The sequence below is a fragment of the Dysidea avara genome, chromosome 5 (assembly GCF_963678975.1).
Source record: "Dysidea avara chromosome 5, odDysAvar1.4, whole genome shotgun sequence".
NCBI classification, from domain to species: domain Eukaryota; kingdom Metazoa; phylum Porifera; class Demospongiae; order Dictyoceratida; family Dysideidae; genus Dysidea; species Dysidea avara.
Window position 1 is genome coordinate 4,248,574 of NC_089276.1, and position 26,357 is coordinate 4,274,930.

General features: G+C 38.8%; 1 protein-coding gene across 1 annotated transcript in view; it reads right to left on the reverse strand.

The window, feature by feature from the left end:
• The window catches only part of LOC136255751 (tyrosine-protein phosphatase Lar-like), a 156,839-nt gene that overhangs the window by 83,809 nt on the left and 46,673 nt on the right, over positions 1-26,357 (reverse strand). Inside the window, exons 8-16 of the mRNA XM_066048627.1 lie at positions 21,076-21,342; positions 20,756-21,019; positions 20,437-20,709; positions 15,423-15,701; positions 15,103-15,366; positions 14,784-15,056; positions 6,993-7,253; positions 6,673-6,936; positions 6,354-6,626 (exon numbers count right to left, since the gene is read on the reverse strand). Coding sequence (XP_065904699.1) covers positions 6,354-6,626; positions 6,673-6,936; positions 6,993-7,253; positions 14,784-15,056; positions 15,103-15,366; positions 15,423-15,701; positions 20,437-20,709; positions 20,756-21,019; positions 21,076-21,342 — 2,418 coding nt within the window. The remainder of the gene's footprint in view (positions 1-6,353; positions 6,627-6,672; positions 6,937-6,992; positions 7,254-14,783; positions 15,057-15,102; positions 15,367-15,422; positions 15,702-20,436; positions 20,710-20,755; positions 21,020-21,075; positions 21,343-26,357) is intronic.

Sequence of the window (26,357 nt, forward strand, 5' to 3'; positions counted from 1 at the left end):
AACACAAAGCGTGTGGTGTACATGATACAATGCAGACGGTGTGGCAGACAGTATGTCAGCCAGACAGGACAATCGTTGAAGGATAGAATCAAGAATCACCTGAGAAAGATCAGAGACCACAGAGAAGTGAACACACTGCATGAGCACTTCCGCAAGGGGGCCTGCAGAGGTGTACACAACATGATGGTACAAGTGTTACACGTGCTGAAGGATGTGAACAACCTCTCCAGCGAACAGACAGAAGCAGAGCTGAAGAGAATGGAGCTTCTGTGGATGGACAGACTGATGTCTGAATATCCACAGGGTCTCAACCACACCAGAAATGATGTGAGAACAAGACACATTTACTACAAATAGGTAGCTAGCTCACCGCCCCGACATGCACATGTGCAGTAGACTTTTTTTTTTCTTAATTGAAACACGTGTTTTTAGTGTGTGTGTCGTGTCGTGTCAGGTCAGGTGTGTGCTCTATCCTGTGGTTAGTGTAACAGATTATTGAGATGTCTGACAGCAGAAAAAATGTTAACAACAACAACTGACAAGATGAAGAACAGCAGCTGCTGCATGGCAATCAACTGTCAGACTTCAGTGACCAATCAGTTGAAGTTATGGTATTGGACATTGTTCAAGGCATGGGGTCCCAGGACCTCTTTGGCACCAGTACTCCAGTGACCAGCAACAACAACAACAGCACCAATAGTAGCAACAGCAGTAACAGTCAGAATAATAAGAAGAGAAAGAGAAAGTTTATCAACAAACATCAACAGACGCTGAATACATGCCTGACCAACTAAAGTGACTATAGGTATTGCATCATAACTTTGAGATTCGCGTTTGTACGGGCTATACTGCAGTAGGGCACTCTCCTCTCTTTTTATATTATGAACTCTTGGTAGAGTGTTTACCACACAGGTACAAATGGTGCTGGTAGTACCTGTCCTATTATGCACAATATATAATATTATGTAAAATCCTTTACAATGCTGACAACACGACATGAATTTGTACATACCGTTGTAGAATTGGTACCTGCTTTGCAGTGCAGCACTTGCCATACTGTGTATGTTACATGCTAAGGCCTATGTGCAGAACCATCTTTACATTAAATAAGCAATGGGAACCAAGTATTAAACATCAGTGCCATTCATTCACTTTTAAAGAATGTGAGCAGTGTGTAGCTAAGCTAAGCCTTGTATTATCCAACATGTATACCACAGAGGTGCAAACTATAAAAGCAGTGTTAGTAGTAACTGTCATACAGGCTATACATGTAATGGAATCATTTCAGATTCTACATGACATTTAACTTACTGACTACAAAACGGAATGAATTTGTACATAATTCAGCATGTAGCATTAGTATACAGTGTCCTACAGCACTGATACCTGTCCTATGGTGCAGGAGTTTTACATGTTATGCATTCAAGTAAGGTGATAGTTTGTTGTGACTGATACCTCTGCATTCCTTACATGCCATTAGTTACACTATTAAATTCTGTATACTTTATTCTTATTAAAGCTTGGGTAGTTGGAAAAGGCGGATACGGTCGGACGCGGACACGGACACGGACATTTTCAAAAAGGACTTTTACATTTATATAACAGTTATTTTTCATACCTAACGCTGTTTTTACAGTAGTATTCGCCTCCAGACCCAGGCGTCGATCTTTTCATAGCGCTTATCCATTTATAAGCACACGTGCGAAGGATAGACTAGCACTCTAAAGACCATTATAGTGTTGTATACATGCTCTAGAAATCTAATTCAGAGTCACAGAGATTAATCTAGCATGTCCCAACTTAATCTCGTAGGCCAGGTCCTTGAAATCCTCAACACTTGGTATAAGCGCCTGCGCCTTATACTAAAAGGCGTAAGATTGTGGATTTGGCCTGCTAAGCTAAGTTGCATGGGGCATACAAGCTAATCTCTACAACTATATAACTCTGTATTAGACTTTAGAACATGTGTACAACACCATTATGGTCTTTGGCATGCTGTGGAGTGCTGGTCTAGTCCTTCGCACGTGCGCTTATAAATGGATAAGCGCTATGAAAGGATCGACGCCTGGATCTCGAAGCGAAGAACAGCATTAGGTATGAAAAATAACTTACATAAGTGTAAAAGCATATACTGCATAAATGTAAAAGTGCTTTTTGAAAATGTCCGCGTCCGCGTCCGTGTCCGACCGTATCCGCCTTTTCCAACTACCCTTAAAGCTTTATAGTGGCCAGTACTGATGGTCTGACAGCAACATGTGGATTACTTAACCTAACAAACTGGAACTTGAAACTTTACAATTATTTAACTTAGCTAATAATAAGGTAAAACAAAAAAAAAGGCCAAAGCACTGAAGCAATTCATGTTAGCACAGTGGTTGGGAAGATAATCGTTGGACGCCATGGAATACATAACAGACAGACGGACAGACAGACTGATGGCTTTTCAGCTTTATATATGTACTAGCTGTAGTACCTGCCCTATCGTGCAGGGCAGTATGTACAATGACATGGAAATTAAATGAAATTACAGTTGGTAATATACTATTATAGATACTTTATAAAAGACTAAGGAAACAATGTGGTGTAAGGATTGCATGAATGCAATAATTGTGGAGAAGTGCACTCTTATTGGAATATTTTGTGACTTAAGTTGCTCAAATTCTACCATCAACCAAACATACCATGAATTACTGTAATCTGCACTACAACGATTCTGTTATGACAAAATATAACGGCTTTATAAAATATAACAGCATGGGCACAGAGTGGGGGCTAGCAAGAAATAATAAATGAAAACAAAACAATTTGAGTCATCCAGCCCAAGACAGCTCATGGAAAAAACCTGCCAGCCTTTTCTTTTGTTTTGCTGCACAGGAAAAACCGAAAAATGCTCCACTCTGCTTTGTATGCATGTGTAGAAAGAGTTCAAATCATTGCTGCAAAGTCTATAAATAACTCCCATTTTCACAACGTGCCCCACGTTGTGAAGAACAGTCTGCCACGAGACCGTGTCATTTCACTGTGTAGCTGCAGTCATCCCTCCTCCGAGCAAACCATCCAAGATATGCATAAAGACAAAAGAATAGAAAAGATAAATAGTTTCACACATACATAAATATACAAAGCAACCATCTGAAACATTTTTTTTACCATAATACCTTCCTTACCACCATCCACAGGTGCTGATCCACAATATCACAAAGCAGCAGTAGCAGTAGACAAACCTAACTAAGGTGCATGTGTTTGCCTATCTAAAAACCTCACTATAGACTACATTACGTGTTTTGCAATCCCCTCTAACTAAAAGTGTCAATCTATCTGCTGAACCTAGTGCCACATAAAGCATGCCGTGTGTGAAGCTTTCGTCCGTCAAATCTAATCCTACAGCCTTAAAAGTTTGGCCCTGGCTTTTGTTAATGGTCATGGCAAAGCAAAGTGCAATTGGAAATTGAAGCCGTCTAAATTCAAAAGGCAAAACCGAGTTACTCGGAATGAGAGGAATGCGTGGTATTATAATATCGTGTCCTGCATATCTACCGTGAGAAATCTTGGCCTCTACTGTGTTAGCCGACAGTTTAGTAACTACACACCTAGTGCCATTAGTAACCCTTGGAGGATCTAGAGAGCGTAGAATAATAATAGGAGCGCCTACTTTAAGTAAGAGAAGATGCTGAGGTAGTCCAGATATCTCTAAAGAGTTCAAGAATTCTGTTGGAAAGTGAACAGCCTGAGATTCATCAGGTATGGTGTCCAAGGACCTGTAGTCACAGCAGTCACCATGTAACTGCTCCACCAGAGTCATGTTGATGGAATGAGTGGTCTTGTTAAGAGGAGCAAGAATGCAGCGTTCAGAAAGCCAAGCCAAGTCCCTAAAGTTAGAGAGCAAATCTGGATACACCCTGGAAACCAGTTCCTCCTTGCTATCCACAAAGGTTCCCATGGTGTCAGGTAGCTGGACAACATCAGGTAGAGTGTCAATAGGAAACTTCCCATCTCCAATGGCCAATAGTTCTTCAGCGAATTGTCCAGCTGCCACATCCCCACACAGGTGCACTCTCATGTTAGTGTGTAGTTGTTTAACCACCACACTGTCCCACAGATGATATCGCTTGAGGCAAGCATTGGTAGGATCACCCTACGACCAACATTCCTGGGGTCACCATCCCCATCTACCATTGCATCCCGCAAATCCTGGTAGCAATCAGCACGTAGTGCCTTTTGCTCACGCCTGAGAAACTGTAAGTGCTCAGTTTCAATCTTACAGTAGGCGTCAACCAGGAATTGCTGGAAAAGCCTTTTAGCCTTAAGCAATACAGGCACTTGCTACCTGACCATGATGTGGTAGCGGCAATACACCATGGCTGTCAACTTCCTACCATTAGCCAATTTCAGGTTGATGTGCCATCCATCGGTGCCATAAGAAAAGAGTAAAGGATACTGTAAAGGATCATACCCCCTATGAAGTTCAGAAATGCGCTGCAAAGACCCATCCCTATAGTGCAAAACTATGTCCCTATTATTTACATTATCATTAGGCATTAGCACTCCTACCTCGTCACACATCGGGCTATTGTACCTCCTAGCATGCTCTCCTACAGGCCGTTTGTTCTCATTAATCACTACCCTAATATTTGCTGGCTCATCATGCTGCTCAAATATTTCTTTAGCTACCTTAATAAGTTGAACATAGTGATTATCGTCATGCAAAAGCTCAGTAATACCCCTAACTATGTCAAGCCTTAACCCATCAACTATCCCACATCTTGTAGCTAATTCAGTTTGCTGGTTGTCGATAAAATAAATTTGGGAAAATTTAGGAGACTCACCTGTTGATGGAACTAAACTACCTATACGATGATAGACTTGACCCTGTACTCTAAAAGAAGGATTGAAGCCAGCCATAGTTATCTCGTTACAGCCAAAGCTTGTCATTTGAAATGCACTATTATACTTACGTATGCTAGCTAGAAAATGTTTACCTGCTGTGTTTGTACCTTCACACAGGTGTCTCAAGAATGACTGGGGCTGTGGAAATGCCTCTAACTGGACATTACCCTTCAAGCAACAAAGGGATTCGGTCTCCTGGGGAAATTTTAATGCGCCGCAGTGTGTGCATTCTACACTAAGTGTGCCTACATCTGTAATGTTGAAGAAGTTGTGTGGCTGATAGTTAAGCCCCCTAAAGCTTGGGTACGTGTGTGCTTGCACGTACCTGTTGTCTGCGTGCTGTGTTAGCCTGCTGCTCCAGAGCTCTGTAGAGTGGATCAGCTCGAGCTTGTAGATGGGAAGCTGTATCTTGTTGTTGCTCCTCCCTCCTTGTTACTGGGTCTTCACGCGCAAGTCGATGGGCAGCTGTATCACGCTGCTGTTCTTCTTCTCTGGTGGCCGGGTCCGCACGCGCAAGTCGACGGGCAGCTGCATCGTGGATCCGTTCCTGTGATCTTCTTTCTTCGTCCTGGCGGGCCACACGATGGGCTTCTGCGTCACGTTGTCGTTGTCTCTATTGTGAGTCGAGTTCACACCTAGCACTGGATGAGGTGGTAGCTCCAGTTGAAGCCTCCTGGCGGCGCAGTATTTGTCGTTCTGCTTCTTCCCGTCTCTTCTCTGGATCCAATCTTTGGTTCTGCTTGCGTCTCTGCTTGAAACGCACAAAAAGTAGACGATCGTTTTCGCTTAGGCGGCATGCTCGGGCATGCTTACACAGCACATCAAATGAATTTGAATTAGAAATATCACGTGTGTACAGTTGGCAAAAGCACATGCAGTACAGTGCAAAAAAATTTACTGAAAAGGTGCCCAAAATGAAAAAAAAAATTAACACCAGCTGGACTCGAACCCACAACCTCGCGCACGTAAGACAGACACCTAAACCATTAACCTATTTACTTCACCACATTGTTACAGCAACATTTTTGTCTTATAAAGACTTGTACAAATAGACTGAGATAGGTGTTTACTTGTGGTTTGCATGCGGTTTATAGAAAGAATTCAAGCGAATTTTAGTCTACACACCTGCCTTCAACGGCCCTTAGACGACTAATGATAGCTCGCACGAACTTTTCGAAAGCGTGATTGTTGAGCTCAATAATCAGCGCTTCCGTGACGCCAAAGACGCTTCGAAACGCGCAGCGGTTCGAGAGTACAATGCGTGACATCAAATGGAATGCAGACAGACAGACGGCTTTTCACTCTTATAATATAGATATATTGATTCCATCATAAGCATAAGGTACTTTTCATTGTGCAAGAAATTTTCTATCATGATTTTTAAAGGAACGATTCTGGCAGGCAGATACAACCAGGTATAAGTGCTTTTAGACTGATACACATTTATTATATACGGTGAAACTAACCAACAACAGTCAGATTAGCATAGTTTGATTCACTACTACCACTAGCATTAGTAGCTACACATCGGTAGTTGCCAGCATCTTCTGGTGTTAGGTTAATAATAGTGAGAGTATTAGTGTTCACTCCAGTAGCACCAGATGGAATACTACCACTCTGTCTTGTCCAAATATATGATGTTGCTCCACCTGCCTCACAAGTTAATGTCACATTCGTAGAATTGTTTTCTAAGTTTATAGAACTGTTCATTGGGTGAGTAGTAATAACAGGTGGTACTCCTAATAATTACACTAATCAACATGTACAACTAAACAGACAACTCACTAGTAACCATCAATACAACTACATCAGATGTATCACTATTTCCATACTCATTAGTAACAATACACTCATAGTCTCCACTATTACTCTCCATCACATTAGTGATCATCAGAGTATCTCCAGTCTCTCCAGTAATGTTTGTTCCATTGTATCTCCACTGGTACATGAAGTTCTCCATTCCCACACCACTCACTGTGGTAGTGAACATGGCAGTGTGTGTCACCTCTACACTCTGACTGGATGGCATCACAGTCACCTCTGGTAGACCTGTACCACCAATACAACATTCACACTATCACCTAACAACATCATCATAGTCATACCAGTAACTGTTAAAGCAGCATCTGATGTAACACTCCCTCCCTCAGTACTTGCCACACAAGTGTATGTGTTATCATCAGATGATCTCACATCTGGGATCACCAGGGTATTGGTGTTTCTACCAGTTACTTTATTAGGAAATGATCCTGATCCAATTCTCCATTCATACCGGACATTATAACCAGTAGCAGAACATGTGAATGTGGCAGTTTGTGTGAGGTTAACACTTTGTGGCATTGTAAATGTATTCATTGGTGATGAAACTGAAACACAATTATAACACGGTATACATGGATGCAAAAATTTGGATGCATATTTTTGTGAGCTAAATGGCAACATCTTTTAAAATATGTATACCACACTTAAATATATGATTTTGGACAAATTATTACTAAATAATGCTGTTGTGATTTAGGAAGCATACAATCTAAAACAGTAGGTGTAGTGTGATCATATAGTATGTATATTAGGGATCACAGAGGTTTGTACTTTCTCGCAAAATAAATAAATTAATAAATAAAAATGACCAGAAACTATGGACTTACCTTTGTCCTCCTTTGTGTCCCATTCCTCTTTGCTAACAGCTCAAGATGTTGATTCGTAGTAGTACATGATGGCTTACTACATTTGTAACGGAATTGTTCATGCTTTCTGTAGTAACTGGATTGATTGCAGAAGTACTTTTCATAGTGTTCTTCATTTGTAACCCTGCATGTAACATGCTGAACATAGTTGAAAATGATGCATAATGATGACTTTACTTTTGATAGTTGGGATGCATGTAATTGTTAGACAAAAAAAAAAAGTCTGACACCATTCCTTTTTTTGATGTGGTATGCATGATGTCCTGTGGTAGCATTTGAAGGTTGACTGGTGCAGTCAAAATTTAGCACTTTTAGGTGCTACCACAGCTCATCAGTTTTAACAGTATATAAAGTAGCATTAGCGTGTTGTCCCTGGTGGGCTTTGCTAATTAATTTAAAAAGTTACTAAAGTAGTGATCACTACATTTGAAGATACACAAGTGGATATTTACCATATTTACTTTGTTAAAAGCCATGGTGTTTATTATCTCAGTTCATAAAATTAATGCAGCAAGTATTTGAATTTGACCACCACTTGATGCTTGAAAATGATGTTGAAGCTCTTATTTTCAAAACTGATCACGACACTACTCAAGTGCAGCTACTATTGAAGGTGCGACGTTTAACCTAGTAAATACGGTAATCCCTACTTTAGTCATGGGTATAGACTAAATTAGGGATTAAAATTAAAATTCATTAGCATATCTTCAGGTTTAGGTGATCTCCCTTGTTTCACTACCCATGACCTCTAATTGAACATAAAATTCTTAATTTTCCTTGTACTTGTCGTAAGAAATTTTGCAAAAACAGATCAATACACATGGTATTATGTCATGCAGCAAAGAAGCCAACACTCCACACTGGTGTGTTATCAGGAATGAAACTTTCATGCATATATAGCTACGCATTACCATCATGAATGAGATTTTCGCTTTGGAAATACCATATACCTTTACTGGTACACATACCAACTTTGAGCAAAAAAGATGGCCCTACAGGTTTTGCACTGATCATCACAAATTGAATACTATCACAAAGGCTGACACTTTCTACCCAGAATTGATGCCTCCTGGATCAATTTTGACCTCTTTTAGGCTTTTAGCAGATTTACGTACACAAGAGAAAACTGCCTCTAGTACACCATAGGGATTATTTGAATTCAGAGTCATGGCTTGACGAATGCTCCTAGTTTGTTCCAGCACTTCCTTGCAATAGGTTGTAACAGCTGTCAACTCAATGAATGCCCTCAATTTTGTAACTACGTACATTGACAATTAGCTTGTGTTCTTCCTTTCGCTCAGAACACTTAGACGACCTACATCTGGTCCCGAAAAGTTCAGTGATGAAATTTAACCCTGGTAGTGCTGTTTTCTTTGACGTAAGAAGGTAGATATGTTATAACTCCTGTGGGTCTCAAGCCTAATACTATGTTAATTGTTAATCTATGTTCCATCACAGAAGTTTGCCAAGATAGCCTATCCTCCACACCAGCTAACCTGCAAGGAAGTACCTTATCAATGAACTGATGTGTGTGATTTAGCATTCAAGGGATTAAAACAGGATCTCTAATTAGTGTTTCAGTGTTCCAGTTTGATATACTAGAAACTGATGCATCAGTGATGGATCTTGGAACTGTACTTCAATCAGATGGTTTCTCACATCCTTATGCAAGTCATATCTTCCCCACATCAGAATGTAATTATGGCATCACAGACTGAGACAATAGCAATGGTTTGGGCACCGTCTCATTTTCACTGTATGGGAATTAGGTGACCATAGTAAGTGATCACACGACAGTGAATAAATAGATACACTTAATTCATCAGGATGTCATGCCTGGTGGACAAGAGTGTTTGGCCAAGGTATCAGGGAATTGTCGATTCTAACTGGTAACTTGACACCACATACTACAAAGCAATGTTGTGCTATCAGAGTTTTGTGTAGAGCAGAGGGAGAATCCTTATGTTGCCGCCATGCTTGATTATTATTTTAGAACTGGCTGCCAAAGGATACTTGAGTAATTGCATAATCCTACAGCTATAATATGTCCTAGACGGAATACTTTATTTACCTTATCAATGAAAAGTAGAAAAGCGTTGTCCATCAGCAGTTGTGTAAACAAGTAATGAAACAGTACCATGATGGACCTCTAGATGGCCATTACTCAAGTAACAGATTGTACAACATGTTAAGCAGTCAGTGGCACATTAGGATGGTACAGTATGTATACTAATGCTGTGCATGTCATGGTGCTATCTCTATTTGCTGTCACCACTGTTTGTTAATTGTTTATTTATTGCAGCTGTTGCTTGTTTTGCACTAGTGCTGGGCGGTATTGAAAAATAGCAAACGGTATACCTTCCATAAAAAGTATCACGGTATTACTAAATATCATGGTGTTACTAAATATCACGGTATTAATGTAAAAGCCATTGGTATTATTAAAGTCACTGCTGTTTACCTCAACAAAAGCACCAAAGGTAGCTCAGCAAACCTCAGGTACAAACTACCACAAACAAACTTGTTTACATAGTTTGGTTAGTTGACTACATCAGCACCTGCCTACAAATATTGTCACATGTCTGGTTGGTTACCTTCTAAATATGGGATGAAACAAGCCCACAGGGAGGCCATAGTGCCCACAGTATTAAAAAAAAACAGACAGTATATGACTTAAATATCACAGATCACTAACAATATATACTGGTATGTACCACTCTGCGTGGGCAGTTCAAAGGCACTGCCGGTGCCATAATTTGTATATTGCACTGCTGCAGACCGCAGCGAGTGCATTATAACTTATAACGCACTGGTTGCGGTTTTGTAGACCACAACGAGTGCATTTTAAGTTATAATGCACCGACCGCAGTGCAATATACAGATATTGCACTGGCTGCGGTCTTATGCAGCATAGCACAAGTGCCGGTGGCGAAGACCACTACGACACCTCACCTAATAGGTGGAAGGACACTTCACAGATCACTCGAATTCTTTTATAGCCTGACATGTAAAGGTCGATTGTGGGCCATAACGTCACCAATACGTATAATGTTTACAAGCAGCCAATGGCGATCGAAAAAGCCAACACGGGTGGCCACAACTCTAGTCTACATATATAAACGTACTTATACACCTTACTAGTCTGGTGCCAATTTAGCCCAGATTAAACTGTAGTCCACTTCGACAATGACTCAATAAAACAAATATATTCTAAATAATACTAACCTTTACGTTTGATTGTGGTAACCAGTTTTGTCATGCCACCAGATTCGAGTTTAGCCAATGTGAATAGTAAGAATTAGACTAGTATCGTTTAGTAGTTGGGTTTTGTTTACTCAAAACGTCTATTTAGCCACTTTTTTTTCGCTCGAGGTAATCACTATGGCGATTAGTCGGGCGCTTAGTCTATATGGCGATTGAGTGATCACACTGGCATGTTGAGCACTACATAATGAGAGTCGAACAGCGAATGCAGGTTAGTGATATAACCCATAGCGTACTAGCTTTCAAAATCTCAGGTGGCTGCAGTACTGCAGGGGGAACGTCATCGCAACGTCCGGTTTGGTTACCCACAATCGATGTTAGAAACCTGGCCTTTATAAGTGTTACAGCTGTCTTGTGAGACTCTCCCCACCTATTAGGTGAGTGGTACACAACAGTTATACAACGTGCACTCATGCTCTGCCTGTATAAACGCACTTGCCTTCGGGCCTAACGGCCCTCAGGCTCGTGCGTTTATATCAGGCAGAGCACTCGTGGCCGTTGTATAACTATATAATATCGCCCAGCTCTATTTTGCACATTACCACATTGAGTACTACTGTTTGTGAAATATTTTGTGCTGAATTACTAATGTAATACAGTATAGCGAAAATTGAAAAAAAAAAAAATTTCCTCCTTGAAAAGCCCTGCTATGGAGCATGTCATAGTTGCCATCAACATTGCTGGAGTAACGTTATACTCCCCCAATTATTTATATAATTGTACAGTACAGTAGTACTGTATAGTAGGCATCATGGTTTTTCAGGCCAAAAGTATCTTCTACAATTTTTCTTTTTCTTCAATGGAAGTTTCTACTGACTACAGCCTGCCTTCAGGCAAGCGTAACTCGATAATGGCTAAGAATACAGGTTTGATTTTTTCACTGCTTGATGTTGCTTCAGGTGTCTTACTGCAGTATGTACAATGCATGTACCATGGACTTACCTTTGTCCCTCTTTGTGCATCAATTCTTTTCACTGACAACCTAAGGTGCCAATTCACAGCAATGCAATCATCCATGGCATGTTTGAGATGATCAGAGGCAAAGCCCACACTTGTTGGAACCAGAAAAAGGCCCATGCCATTTACAAGTTGGTTATTGCAGTGCCAGAAATAAGCATTTGGTATTGCATGGTCGTATGTCCTAGCAAAACTAAATTTGCTAGATCATTTCCAGATTTGGTTGGTCATCCTGCTTCATTGAGATTATCCTTTACAATGTGTAAGAAAGTTTTATAGCAGTTGATGAGTTTCAGTGACAGACAGGATACTAGTGGACACCAAGAGTAATCCTTCATTTGCACCACTGTGAAATCGCCAACACATGTAACACCTAGAAACATTTCTGACTCCTCTACATAAATTTTAGGAGCCCATTTTCATATGAGCTCCTACTAAATTTTGTTAATCAAAATGTCTGCTTTTATACTGTGTATATGCATCTTACTTATGAGCTACGGCCATTTAGTTACAGGGTGTACTACATTAAATGCCACAGCTTTGATAAGAGCCCCACCTAAATTGTACTACCATGATGGTGACGTGGCTACAGCAAGAACAACTACCTTCCTTTTTATTATCATCCATGTAACCAGGTATCAGGTCTTCCGGTTCAGTGGTTGGCTTATCCATGAATCCTCTTCTGATTATATTGGTTTCCTACCATTCCTTCAAGATTACTATTTGAATCACTGTATATATCCATGACTATAAGAGCACTAAGGAGGTAGCATCTGGCAGTGCAGCCCACCAAAACCAGACACGTGACAAGTCACTTAAACTCCGTTGCTTGGCAGAAATCTTTCATAAACTCTTTTCTCCCAACACCTTTGTTTTTCACAAAGCAATGTACACAGTCACAATTTCATCCTCACAGATTGCCAACGTGTGCACCAAAGTATTAGAACAGTCCTTGCCTTACATGTCATCACGTGATCCGTGCACGAAATTGCTGGGATGCTGAGTAGCTAGCTCAGTAATTCTGGCGTGACACTAGATATAGTAAGTTTTATTCGTATAATTATTGGCAGTAAAGATTTTGACAAGTACACAGTAAAATTTGGAATTTCAACTAGAGTAGGGAACATAGCACACCACTAAAAAGTACTGAAACAAGTTGGAGTAGTCTATGATATTAAATTACAAGAAAACAATAAGAAGTGCTGTGTCCCTACTATACATTTTCCATTATGGTATCTTGAACACAGTAGGGATATAACACTTCTTATTGTTTTACTGTGATTAATACCGTGCTCTACTCCAGCTTGTTGCAGTACTTTTTATCAATGTGCTATGTAGTCGAAAATTCCAAATTTTTCTGTGTACTTGTTTTTTGTTTTTTTTTCTGTAAATACTATAATGACCAGTGAACCCATGCATGCCGCAACTGAAATGGTACCTGCACCCCAGCTTCGTCTGAAAAGTGAAGTATCCATTACGCTTCATTGTCACCTATGTTCAACCTGTTACACAACATTTCGGATCTAGAACTGTACCTCTACAATCCATGCATACCGCAAGAAATGGTGCCGCATGCCCCAGTTATATCGATTATCGTCTGAAAAGTGAAGTATCCATTGCACTTTGTTGTTGGCTGTGTTCAACCCGTTACACAGTAGTACAAATCGAGAACTGTTCAAAAGCACCTCTGCTATCAAAACAGCCACTATGAAAAATACGAACGATTTCCATTATGAAGGGAAGCCATCATGTGCTATCACCAAATTGACACTATTCGCTATGAGCAAAGATGAATGGGACACAAAGGAGGACACTGGTAAGTCCATGAAGAATGCATAGTACATACTGCGGTATGCCAAAAGGCATCTCTCGGGCCGAAGCGATGTTGAACAGTGAAAAAATCAAGTCCGTAGCCTTAGCCGTTATCGAGTTGCACTTGTCTAAGGGCATCAGTCAGTCAGTTAGTCAGTCAGTCAGTCAGTCAGTCAGTCAGTCAGGCAGCCAGTAGAAAAATCCATTAAATAAATTATTTTTTAAATTCTGTAACCAACTTGTTGAAAGAGTTTCGGGTCAATCTGAAAGCTTGTTTGTGCTTAGTTTTACCTAACCAATACTGCCTCATCGTCATCAGGGAAAACTGAGGCTGGTTTTTGGGTGATGTTATTTTGTGGGCCGTGCCTACTCTTTTGTGGTCCCTACTATACAGTACTATTGTACTGTATGATTGTGTAACTAGAGCTTTATACTATGGCTTCTGCTCTCGATTCTGCTGCTGGTCGGATGTGGGGTCAGACGTTTGACCGAACAAGTCACCAAATGGTTGGTCAAAATGGGAATTTCCTTGGAAATGGCTGATGGCCGACCATTATTTCTGGTACTGGCTATTGTGGTATGCAGTGTACAATTTTGTTTTGCCTTTATATCCTTGTGACTGTGGTCAGGTTGGCAGACCAAATATAGGGTTTTGACAATTTCAGTCAAATTCAGTCTTTGGCTTTCTGTAAATGCTTCCTTGTTTTTAATTTAATGCTGCATTTGATGTTAGGTATTCCATGTAGGTGATTTTCCTAGCTTATGATATTTCTAAGATGCACCAGTGCAATTATAAAATACTATCAATCACTTGTTACAGATTTTCTTATAACAGACAAAACTAAGTACGTACCAGCCCAATGCCATCAGAAAAGCAAGTGTAATTTTTAACTATGGGCTAGATTTTTTTCACTGTTTCAGTACAACAGGTGCCTTTGGTATATCACAGAACATACAATGCACACATGCAATATAATTGGCAATGTTTTAATGCAAGCTCAAGATTTCATCATCTAGTTCAACTGTTGACATTATTAGATTCTTACGGAACCATTTATTGGAAGCTGTTTGGTTACAAACATAGCAGAAGGATGTAGGCTATAAGTAGTGCTACACTTTCTATAAATGTATATAATTGTTTGATGACATATAAACAATTCAAGAGAAACAACTAACCATCAACAGTCAGTGTAGCATAGTTTGATTCACTACTCCCACTAGCATTAGTAGCTACACATCGGTAGTTACCAGCATCTTCTGGTGTTAGGTTAATAATAGTGAGAATATTAGTGTTCACTCCAGTAGCACCAGATGGAATACTACCACTCTGTCTCTCCCAATTATATGATGTTGCTCCATCTACCTCACAAGTTAGTGACACACTTGTGGTATCATTTACTAAGGTAACTGTTGTGTTCATTGGGTGAGTAGTAATAACAGGTGGTACTCCTAATAATTACACTAATCAACATGTGCAACTAAACAGACAACTCACTAGTAACCATCAATACAACTACATCAGATGTATCACTATCTCCATACTCATTAGTAGCAATACACTCATAGTCTCCACTATTACTCTCCATCACATTAGTGATCATCAGAGTGTCTCTAGTCTCTCCAGTAATGTTTGTTCCATTGTGTCTCCACTGGTACATGAAGTTCTCCACTCCCACACCACTTACTGTGGCAGTGAACATGACAGTGTGTGTCACCTCTACACTCTGACTGGATGGCATCACAGTCACCTCTGGTAGACCTGTACCACCAATACAACATTCATACTACCACCTAACAACATCATCATAGTCATACCAGTAACTGTCAGTCTAACAACACTTCGGCTACCAGTGGCACCTCTACTCCCTCCTTCATTACTGACAACACACCTGTATGTGTTCTCATCAGATGATCTCACATCTGGGATCACCAGAATATTGGTGTTTATACCAGTCACTTTACTAGGAAATTGCCTTTTTCCAATTCTCCATTCATAAGTCACATTATAACCAGTAGCAGAACATGTCAATGTGGCAGTTTGTGTGAGGTCAACACTTTGTGGTGATAGACGCATAACCATTCCAGGACGTTGAACTGCAGTGGATAAATGAAATAAAAAGCACTGAAACACAACTGTTACAAACCAGGCGAACGTTGGTTTGTAAAAGTGATAAAATCATGGAAAATACCAAAGGGAAATGTGGTGATCTTTCCTAGATCTGTCCACCTACCGGGCTTCTAGGCCGGAAAAGCTTATCCAAATATTCCATCTCTCAAAATACTTGAGTAGGGTATATAGATTCTTGTATAGAGGACATTACTGTCCAGGGAACACTAATGTAATTCATGCATTGGACTCATGAACTGAGTTGGAAACAGTCTTTTAACAATAATCCCCAGTTCATGAATTACCACTTTCAACCCTCAAATCAAAGGAGCCGCCTGGGACTGTTTCCAGGCGGCTCCTTTGATTGTTTCCAGTTACGTTTGTGAATCCAGTCAGCAAAATACATTACAGCACTTTAATGGATCACTAAATGATTTAAATTGGTTGTGGCCCTACAGACTTGTGTTATTGGGAGTTTGTAATATGCGGAATACGAAATAAGCAAAATTAATCTTTTGCAGATTACACAAATAGTTATATATACTGTCTTTACCTTGTAACAGCTCTGCATGGCGCGCCACGGTGATCGATAAATGGCAGCTGGGCAAGTATTAAATAGGATGAGCCCAAAACCAATCATCACAGAACAATCTACCTTCCCTAAACTTGCTTATCTATACTCCTTAGTTCACACTGCTACAAAAGACTAAGACATAGTTCTATTCTTAGGTCAAACTAGCTGGCCTTCACGTGTATCCGACCAAATTTATTAGAATCACATTATTGAATTAGTGGAGTTCAGTTGAGGAGTCGAGTGGTTGTGTTTATCTTTAAATAAATTTCAAAACTATTCAGGTTTGAATCAAGAGTGTAGATAAGTTAAGCAAAGGCAGATCGTTCTAGGATTATTGGTTGTGTGCTCATCCTATTTAATGCTTGACCAGCTGCTGTTTATCCAACACTGTGGTGTGCCATGCAGAGCTGTTACAAGATAGAATATATAACTCTGCAAAAGATAAATTTTGCTTAATCTGTTATTCCGCAATTTCATTATTCCATATTCCACGTTTTACAAACTCCCTGTGTGGTTTGGCTCTATCACAAGTTCAGAAGAGGGTTGTAATAGACACTATACTTTAACGGCTTCTACAGAGAATTTATGGTGGAAATTTAGATTTTATAACTGTAAATATCGTTGGAATAAAAAGATTTTGAAACACAACTGCGGGTCTACAAATGAGCCACATTTCAAGATCGTGTATACTGTAACTGCATCCATGAGTTTATTATATATTTTGAGGATTCAAATCAATGCGTACATGCTATGAGATAGTGGTGTGCGATATAGGATATTTCCCTATCACAATTATAGCACACACAATATATCACGATACGATATGTACCAGTAATAGCATGGGTAGCAGTGAAATTTGGGATAAATACCACAAGTGTTGTATTGGAAATGGGGATAAATTTCACGAGGCGAAGCCGAGTGAAATTTACCATTTCCAATACAACAAGAGTGGTATTTATCCCAAATTTCACTGCTACCCAGATACACATGCTGTGCATTAGCATTGTACGCAATTTGTCACTATGTACTAAACACGCGTCAACACTAATTGGCGCTGCATTGTTAACATAAATTCTAGCCAATGAAATTGCAATTACAACTTTTTCACTGCTACCAGTGTAATACAGGATAAATTTCACTGCTACTATTGAGACTTTTGTATGGGCAGTGAAGTGAAACAGGTATGGTATTAATATATATATCACGATATACAAACTCAACACTCATCTTGTGTATTTATACTGATGACACTTGTAGCAGTGATGTACTAGAAGTACAATACAACATGGTACATGACTAGCATACAACATTGCAAGCTCTTTTATCAAAAAAGTACAATGTACAATGACATCTTGGATACATTATTCTCTAATTATAGCTAAAATCTATACCTAGGCTTATATCATGATATTAAGATTCTATATAACATCACGATATAAAAAGATTATCACGATATTTTGATATATATCACATATCGCACATCACTACTATGAGATGCATTGAAGTTTTAAATTACTATTACCAACAATTGTAAAAAATACATATCGTACAAAGGGAAACTTTGGTGGGGCTAAACTTTGGCAAATAACAAGCCAAATTACATTTTGCGAAATAAACTTTGGCAAATTCAAGCTCAAATAAAGATGCTAATCTGATGTGTTACGAGTAAATGGCTGATTAAACTTTGGTGGTGAATTTGTAGCCAATTGCCAATGTTTCCCTCTATACGGTATTTTTGAGTCTTGGACGGCTTCCCAGAATAGATAAGACTTTTTTGGCCAACTGGACTGCTTGCAGTTGTGTCTATAATTTTATGCTAAGCCACCTAACTACTAACTAGATTTGATGTGAGAACCACTAACTATAAAGATAGATGAATAAAAAATTGGAAATTTTAAAATGGGAATAGGGACCGCTGAAAAAAGCCACAAAACAAGAAGGGATCGCTGGGGTGGTAATGTAAACCACAAATCCCTATTTTGACTCTCTGTCATAAATTTTTAGTAACATGCTCTGTCATTTTGAAGTGAGTCAAAATAGGGATTTGTGGTTTACATTACCACTCCAGCAATCCCTTCTTGTTTTGTGGCTTTTTTCAGCGGTCCCTGTTCCCATTTTAAAATTTCTATTTTTTTATTCATCTAGTTTGTATACTTTTTATTAACCCAGTAATGGATTATAAAGAAAACTGTTGTGAATAGTGTAATTTTGCATTCTGCACAGTAACATCGTCAACATTTCAGTACACACATGAAAATGATCAAATTGCAATGTGCATACAGACTGAGGGTCTCCTAATATGAGCTACAATTTACATTACTGATGCCTTTAATAGCTGCAAATTCAGTACAAGGATTGCTGTTATACACTTGACTGCATTATGTATACATCAGGGTGAACTCCCTTCAGACTGGAAGAGGGCATATGTAACACCAGTGCACAAGAAAGGCCCGTGCACTAATCCATCGAACTATAGACCTATATCATTGACTAGTATTTGCTGCAAGTTGTTGGAACATATCATCTCCTCAGCAATGTCTTCTCATGCTATTGACTACAATATCATGTGTATAAATTAACATGGATTTCTTTGATTGATAATGAAGACTGTGGTGAATAGTATAATTTTGCATTCTGCATAGTAATGCCATTAATGTTTCAGTACAAACATGAAACTGATCAAATTGCAATGTGCATACAGACTGAGAGTTTCCCAATATGAGCTACAATGTACATTACTGGTGCCTTTAATAGCTGTCAAATTCAGTGCAAGGATTGTTGTTATACACTTGACTGCATTATTAGAGTATTTACATGACTGCTCTATTAGAGTATTTAATCTGGATAACCCACCCACATACAATAATCACGGAGCGAAAAAACCACCTTGCAACAAAGTCATCAGCCCAGATTAAGCTTCCTGGTCTATACTGAGTTTAATAAAGACAGATTCTATTAGCCACAAGCAGTGCACATCAAAAAACCTAATGTTGAGCGTGATTTGGTATGGCTTCTTGGACGTAATGGCATTTTGGCAAGAAGAAACGGCCCGGTTTGGGCTGTTTCCATCCGAAAACGAAACCAAAAATAGGTCATGGACACACATAATGATCCATTCAGCAAGCCTTGTTACTTTTTATCCCAGGATTCTCCTTGTAAACTTCGCTATGCCTGTGAAAGAATAATAATACCATATAGTGAAAAACTTTGACGAATATGGCGAATAGCATCCAATTCGTCAAAGTTTTTTTTTGCCAATTATTTTAGATTATCACACGAGCACATTGAGTAAAAAGAGCTTGAGATGATGGCCAGCTCGTACCACCACGCAATAAAGATCGAGCTGACTTTGGAAATCTTCCTAGGGATTTGTCCCACTGTTCAGTGTAAGCACTCCAGGATAGAATTTCCAACCGGTTTCCCGTTCGCACGCGTCAGCTAGTTCATCGTCTTGCAATGGATTTGGCCAAATACTTTGATATACGTGATAACCTCTGCTACTGGAGTTCACTGGAAAAGTAAATACGGTCGCTCTCTGAATCGCAGGAGATAGCAAAGTACGCTTCTTTGCTACCACGTCGTCAGATCGGTAGCTACAAAAGTACTGCTACAACAACGCTAGCTACCTATACACTTACTACACTACTTAACTGATGAGTTGACACCTTGTCATTTAATATCCTTACGTACCACACAGTAAAAAACTTTAGCGAATATCATTTCAATCGCCAAAGTTTAACAGAGGGGTTTTGTCACACTTTTTTACCGCCAAAGTTTTTTACTATACGGTAATATGAATAATAAGAAGAATAATAATATGAACAAACGGGCATATTTCAGTTTTGTCTGAAATTCACATACTGTTTCCTTTTCACTTGATACTTACTACTGGACCAATACTCATTGCAAAGAACCACCAGAGGGTTGTTTTGAGTTGAAGGATGCTTTTCAAGGTGGTTTTTAGGTGTGCGTTCTATTAGGATTTTTGCAAAAAAAAACATTGGCGATTCCTAGTATCGTGGTTCATGATACTTATCAATATTTTCTATCATGACTTTTAAAGGAATCATTTGACAGGCTGAGACAGTCAGTTTTAAGTGCTTTGGGACAGGTACACATATACATATATTCTATAAGGAGAAACTCACCATTAATAGTCAGATTACCATAGTCAGATTCACTACTCCCACTAGCATTAGTAGCTACACATCGGTAGTTACCAGCATCTTCTGGTGTTAGGTTAATAATAGTGAGAGTATTAGTGTTCACTCCAGTAGCACCAGATGGAATACTACCACTCTGTCTCTCCCAATTATATGATGTTGCTCCATCTACCTCACAAGTTAGTGACACACTTGTGGTATCATTTACTAAGGTAACTGTTGTGTTCATTGGGTGAGTAGTAATAACAGGTGGTACTCCTAATAATTACACTAATCAACATGTGCAACTAAACAGACAACTCACTAGTAACCATCAATACAACTACATCAGATGTATCACTATCTCCATACTCATTAGTAACAATACACTCATAGTCTCCACTATTACTCTCCATCACATTAGTGATCATCAGAGTGTCTCCAGTCTCTCCAGTAATGTTTGTTCCATTGTGTCTCCACTGGTATGTGAAGTTCTTCACTCCTACACCACTCACTGTGGTAGTGAACATGGCAGTGTGTATCACCTCTACACTCTGACTGGATGGCATCACAGTCACCTCTGGTAGACCTGTACCACCAATACAACATTCACACTATTACCTAACAACATCATCATAGTCATACCAGTAACTGTCAGTCTAGTAGCATTTGATGTATCACTCCCTCCCTCAGTACTTGCCACACAAGTGTATGTGTTATCATCAGATGATCTCACATCTGGGATCTCCAGGGTATTGGTGTTTATACCAGTTACTTTATCAGGAAATGATCCTGATCCAATTCTCCATTCATACTGGACATTATAACCAGTAGCAGAACATGTGAATGTGGCAGTTTGTGTGAGGTTAACACTTTGTGGTGATGGGTGAGTAACAAATTGTGGAGGCAGTACTGTGACGGAATAATATTACAAATGCATGTAAGTGTTAGGAGAAAGTATGGAATTGTAGACTACATCCCTTTAATTAATTGTTTCACTACTTTTAATTTCTATAATCCCTGTAAAATTTGTACTAGTATTAGCATGGGTAGCAGTGAAATTTGGGATAAATACCACTCTTGTTGTATTGGAAATTTACCATTTCCAATACAACAAGAGTGGTATTTATCCCAAACTTTACTGCTACCCATGCTATTCCCCATACTCGCTGTATATACACATGCTGTGGGTTAGCGTGCTATGTATGCAATTTGTCACTATGTACTAAACATGCATCAACACTAATTAGCGCTACATTGTTAACATAAATTCTAGCCAATGAAATATCAATTACAACTTTTTCACTGCTGTCAGTGAAATACTGGATAAATTTCACTGCTACTATTGAGACTTTTGTATGGGCAGTGAAACAGGTATGGTATTACTAATTGTATTATACTTGTTTGTTTACCTTAATCCTTAAACCCGCAGAATTAAACATGCAAACCCTTTACATACCTACATAAAATGGTCAATAACTCGATGGTGGTTGCTCCTATCACCTTGCAACAACTTCCATTCAATTTACCGTTAAAATTTTTCTATCAGGCTACATATGACTTACGTGAGTAAACTCACAATCAAACCTAAATACGTGGCAAGAATTTTGAAACATTGAGACTCGGTTTATCGCTTACCTTCTTTAAGTAGCCCAATGAACAGACTTTTAAAGGATGCATATTTGTAGGCTGTAAGAACTAAGTTACTCCACCACCTGCTGTACTTTAGCATAGCTATGCTAACAACTAGCATGACACTAGAGTAGGAATTATATATTTATCAGTATAGCTGCAGGTGTAGATGGATAGCTAAGTAGCTAGCACTATGAAAAACGCATAACAACCATGCCACGACACATTAGCAGGGAATAGCGTACATGTACCTGTGGTATCATCAATGTGTGTATCCACATGTGACTTTAGGTGCAACCAGCCATCCACGCATGGCAATAGTTTTATCATGCGTGGTATTTGCTTTACCCACACAGAACAACATTTGGCATTACACACAAAATGCCACATGTGTGTGACGTACTGTATGTCAATATACAGGTTGGATTTTACAACACAATGTATTTTTGGATCCTTTTACTAAAAGATCAATTGTACTTCACTTTAGCATTCCCTTGATTTCAACTAGAGTACTTGTACTCAGATAATTCAATACTTGTACTTTACTTAAGGTGGCACTGAACCAACCAAGTCCAGCCACACAAAACAAAACGAATTGTTTCAACCCACACGCTTAACGTGCTATTTTAGGGTAGCACAAAACTTTGCTAGTGTACAACTTAATCTACGCCTTAAAAGCTGCTGTGATAGCCTGTATACTTTAGTGTAGCATACAGGGATGCAACAATATTACAATATATCATTACATTGCAATATTTTCTACCACAATACAACACAGTATTGTTATTGATGTATTGCAATATACCACAGAGCTGCAAGGCTTGTGAATTATTATTCAACAGCAGGTTCCGTACAAAATGGCACTAAAAGGGGTTCATTTCCTACACTACTATAGGGGAGATTTAGTGCCACAAGCACTAAATCTTCCCTACAGTAATGTAGGAGATGAATTATGCTCAACACTAAATTTTTCCTACATTAGTGTAGGAACTATATTGTGTTCCAGGCACTAAATCTTCCCTACATTAGTGTAGGAGATGAATTGTGCTCAACACTAAATCTTCCCTACATTAGTGTAGGAACTATATTGTGCTCCAGGCACTAAATCTTCCCTACATTAGTGTAGGAGCTATATTGTGCTCCAGGCACTAAATCTTCCCTACATTAGTGTAGGAACTATATTGTGCTCAGGCACTAAATTCTATTGAAGTGATCATAGTGAATTGTTGCTGTTTTAGTTGCAATACTTCAACTGCTTGTACTTTATTTTCCATACAACCTCATAACAGCCTTCTACCTTTGATGCTAAGGCAGTAGTACCCTTTGATTCCTGGTATAACATATTGTAAACATGTGACTATGGGTTATAGTAGTTTACTTAGTTTTAAAAATGAGAGTTTAGTACTTCTTGTAAGTATGCATATTTATCACTATAGCAACTTCTTTGCATATAGGTCTGCTTCTTTCTTGGATACACAATTTAATGTTACATGGAATCCCATGGTTGATTCTTGCTATGCGTATATACATACAAATATAAATGGAGTTGCACTTATCCATGATGTCACAAGACACATAAAGGCCAACATAGTTGGGACAGCAGGATTACGGTTACATAGAAACCATTTAAATTAACTAATACAAATTAGCATTCCATGAAATACTAATTACATAATAATACTAATTACATAATAATTGTAATTACTGCAAAATATGAAATGGTTACTAAGGAACGCTCAACTTGCAATATAGTTAAACCCACAAATGCATGAAGAGAAGTATAGCTTGGTTAACGTGTTTTCGAAGAAAACTATTCAGCCCTGGTTTTCATACACATACTAGCTGGACACGCCCTCAATTCCAACTCAAAGTGCTACACTATTCCTAGTAACTCAGGAAGCTGGTAGTGTAGTTTTGTCATTTTTAAACACCCATAGAACCCACAACAAAACGTTCACAAAGTTTTAGAAAGCTGCCATGCCTAAACTGCCTTAGAGCAAGAGCAAAACTTACCTGACTATATAGGCGCTTAATACCGTACACTGGGAAACTTTGACAAAGGGAAACTTTGACGAATCAAAGTGAATTTGTCAAAATTTATTTCGTCAACATAAAATAAGTGCCCAGGTTCTTATTGGTGATTTCAAACAATTCGTCAAAGTTTATTTCGTCAACTTTGCCTAAGAGCAGATTCATCAAAGTTTACCCTCGTCAAAGTTTGCCGGTGTACAGTATAGTTCTTATGCTGCCTCCATTTCTAACACATAGACTGCTTTTGACACAAAACCATTAGCTCACATGGGTGCAGACAGACACACATGTACACACATGTACGTTTCTTTCTGGAAACAATTATAGTAAACCAGGCGTGTGCCCTTGACAGCCTGCAGTGCCAGGTGCACGCCTGCAAATTGCACGGGGAACAGTAAGGAAGAACAATCACACCTTGGGCCAAGATGGCAAGCTCTAACCAACAGATATGGTAATTATAACAAAAATTATAATCAGTCGAAAGGCACCTAGACATTTTTATTGCAATATGTATCTGCTGGTATAGGCTGTAGCTATAATTGTTTAAATAATTTCTTCCATACATGCATGCATAAAGTTATAGACTTTAGCAAAAAAAAATCAAGCAAGTTATGAATATAAAGCAGTTGTATCCCAGTAACATATTTTAAATACCACCCAAGTCTGAGACTATGGGTGATAACCTACGATAATACTTTTAGCTAATACCAACACCTTTCTCTGCCAGACATGTCAACTAGCATTCAAGGAGTAAACAGGACACTGAGAAATATTTTTAGCTCTAAACAAGGTGGAGTGTTAATAATGAAGTATTATTTTATGAAGTATTATTTTATGAAGTATTATTTTATGCCTACAACAATGTAGGGAATAATTAGTGCTTCATTGAACAATATTTTGCCTACTACATTGTAGGGAACATTTAGTGCACCTTAGCACTAAATCTTTCCTACATATAAGGGCAAGAAATAATATTTGAGTATAGTGCTTCATCCCACATGTATTATAGGGGAGATTTAGTGCTCAGTGGCACTAAATCTTGCCCATATATATAGGAACAAAAGTGTATTTAGTGCCATTTTATCTGGACCCTCAACAGCAAAGGCACCAGAAAGTAATAAGTGATGATTTAACGATGACCAGAAGCTACACCCTGAACATGTAGCACTGAATATAGCACTAGTGTACTTGTAAATGTGTTTACTGATGATTGCTTGACTTGTGGGTATACTGGTACAGCATACATGTAATATGAGTTATTTACAAGTGTAACATTCACTTTATCACATTTCAACATCACCAAAGCTCTTATTCATAATATTGCAATACAGCAATATTTTTAAAAACAATGCACAATATAGAGTTTACCCATATTGTTTCATCTATAGTAGCATACAAAGTTTTGTGAATTAAGATGTCTTCATTTTTCACCTAAAGTTTCAAGCCAATTTTTAAAATAACTTGCTAGTTCTAGTGTGTCATCATCGTCATACAGATGGTCAGGAATTGATGGCTCTTCCTCCTCCACTACTCCACAACCCAGGATATCATGTCCTCTTGGCCAATGAATAACCTAGTGCTAACCACTTTGGTTCAAACCATTTCTCACTTTTTAGAACAATTCTATGCTTTCCTTTTCACTGATAACAACATGGAAAGTAGTGAAAACACACACCTGTGGACTACAACATTACTTAACAACTCCATAAACCCTGGATCGTGAAAATTCAAAGTGTACTATTGCATAGTAACACTTACCCGATGCCTATACCATGGTCTGTGGTACATAACTTTGAAGTTATTTAGCGAGAAAGGAGATGGTGTGTGTGGCTAGTCAGGGCATGCTCTGTATAACAGTAAACATGCGATGGTAGATGATGCCGTTCACCAGTGAATTAACCACAGTAGTAGCAAGCTAATAGTTTTAAAGCATGAATAACATTACAGAGAAATTACATTGGACAATTTCTGACTATTACTAGCAAATGTCTGACCAAGTACGACTTTGTGCGGACATAGTGTCCGATCCAACAAAAGCACTAGTTATCCATTAACGTGACCTCTGAAAAGGTGTACCTTGATACTTCGCCAAGTTTGTAGATGGTTTAGGCAGTAGTTGTGAGAACAAATTTCACTTGTGATTTTTTTAATCACACAAAACAAGGGACTGTACGATTTGATTAACACACAAGTGTAACTTATAAGGTACACCTTTATTACACTTTTAGGCATATGGTACCACTTAATGATCATACTCTGACAGG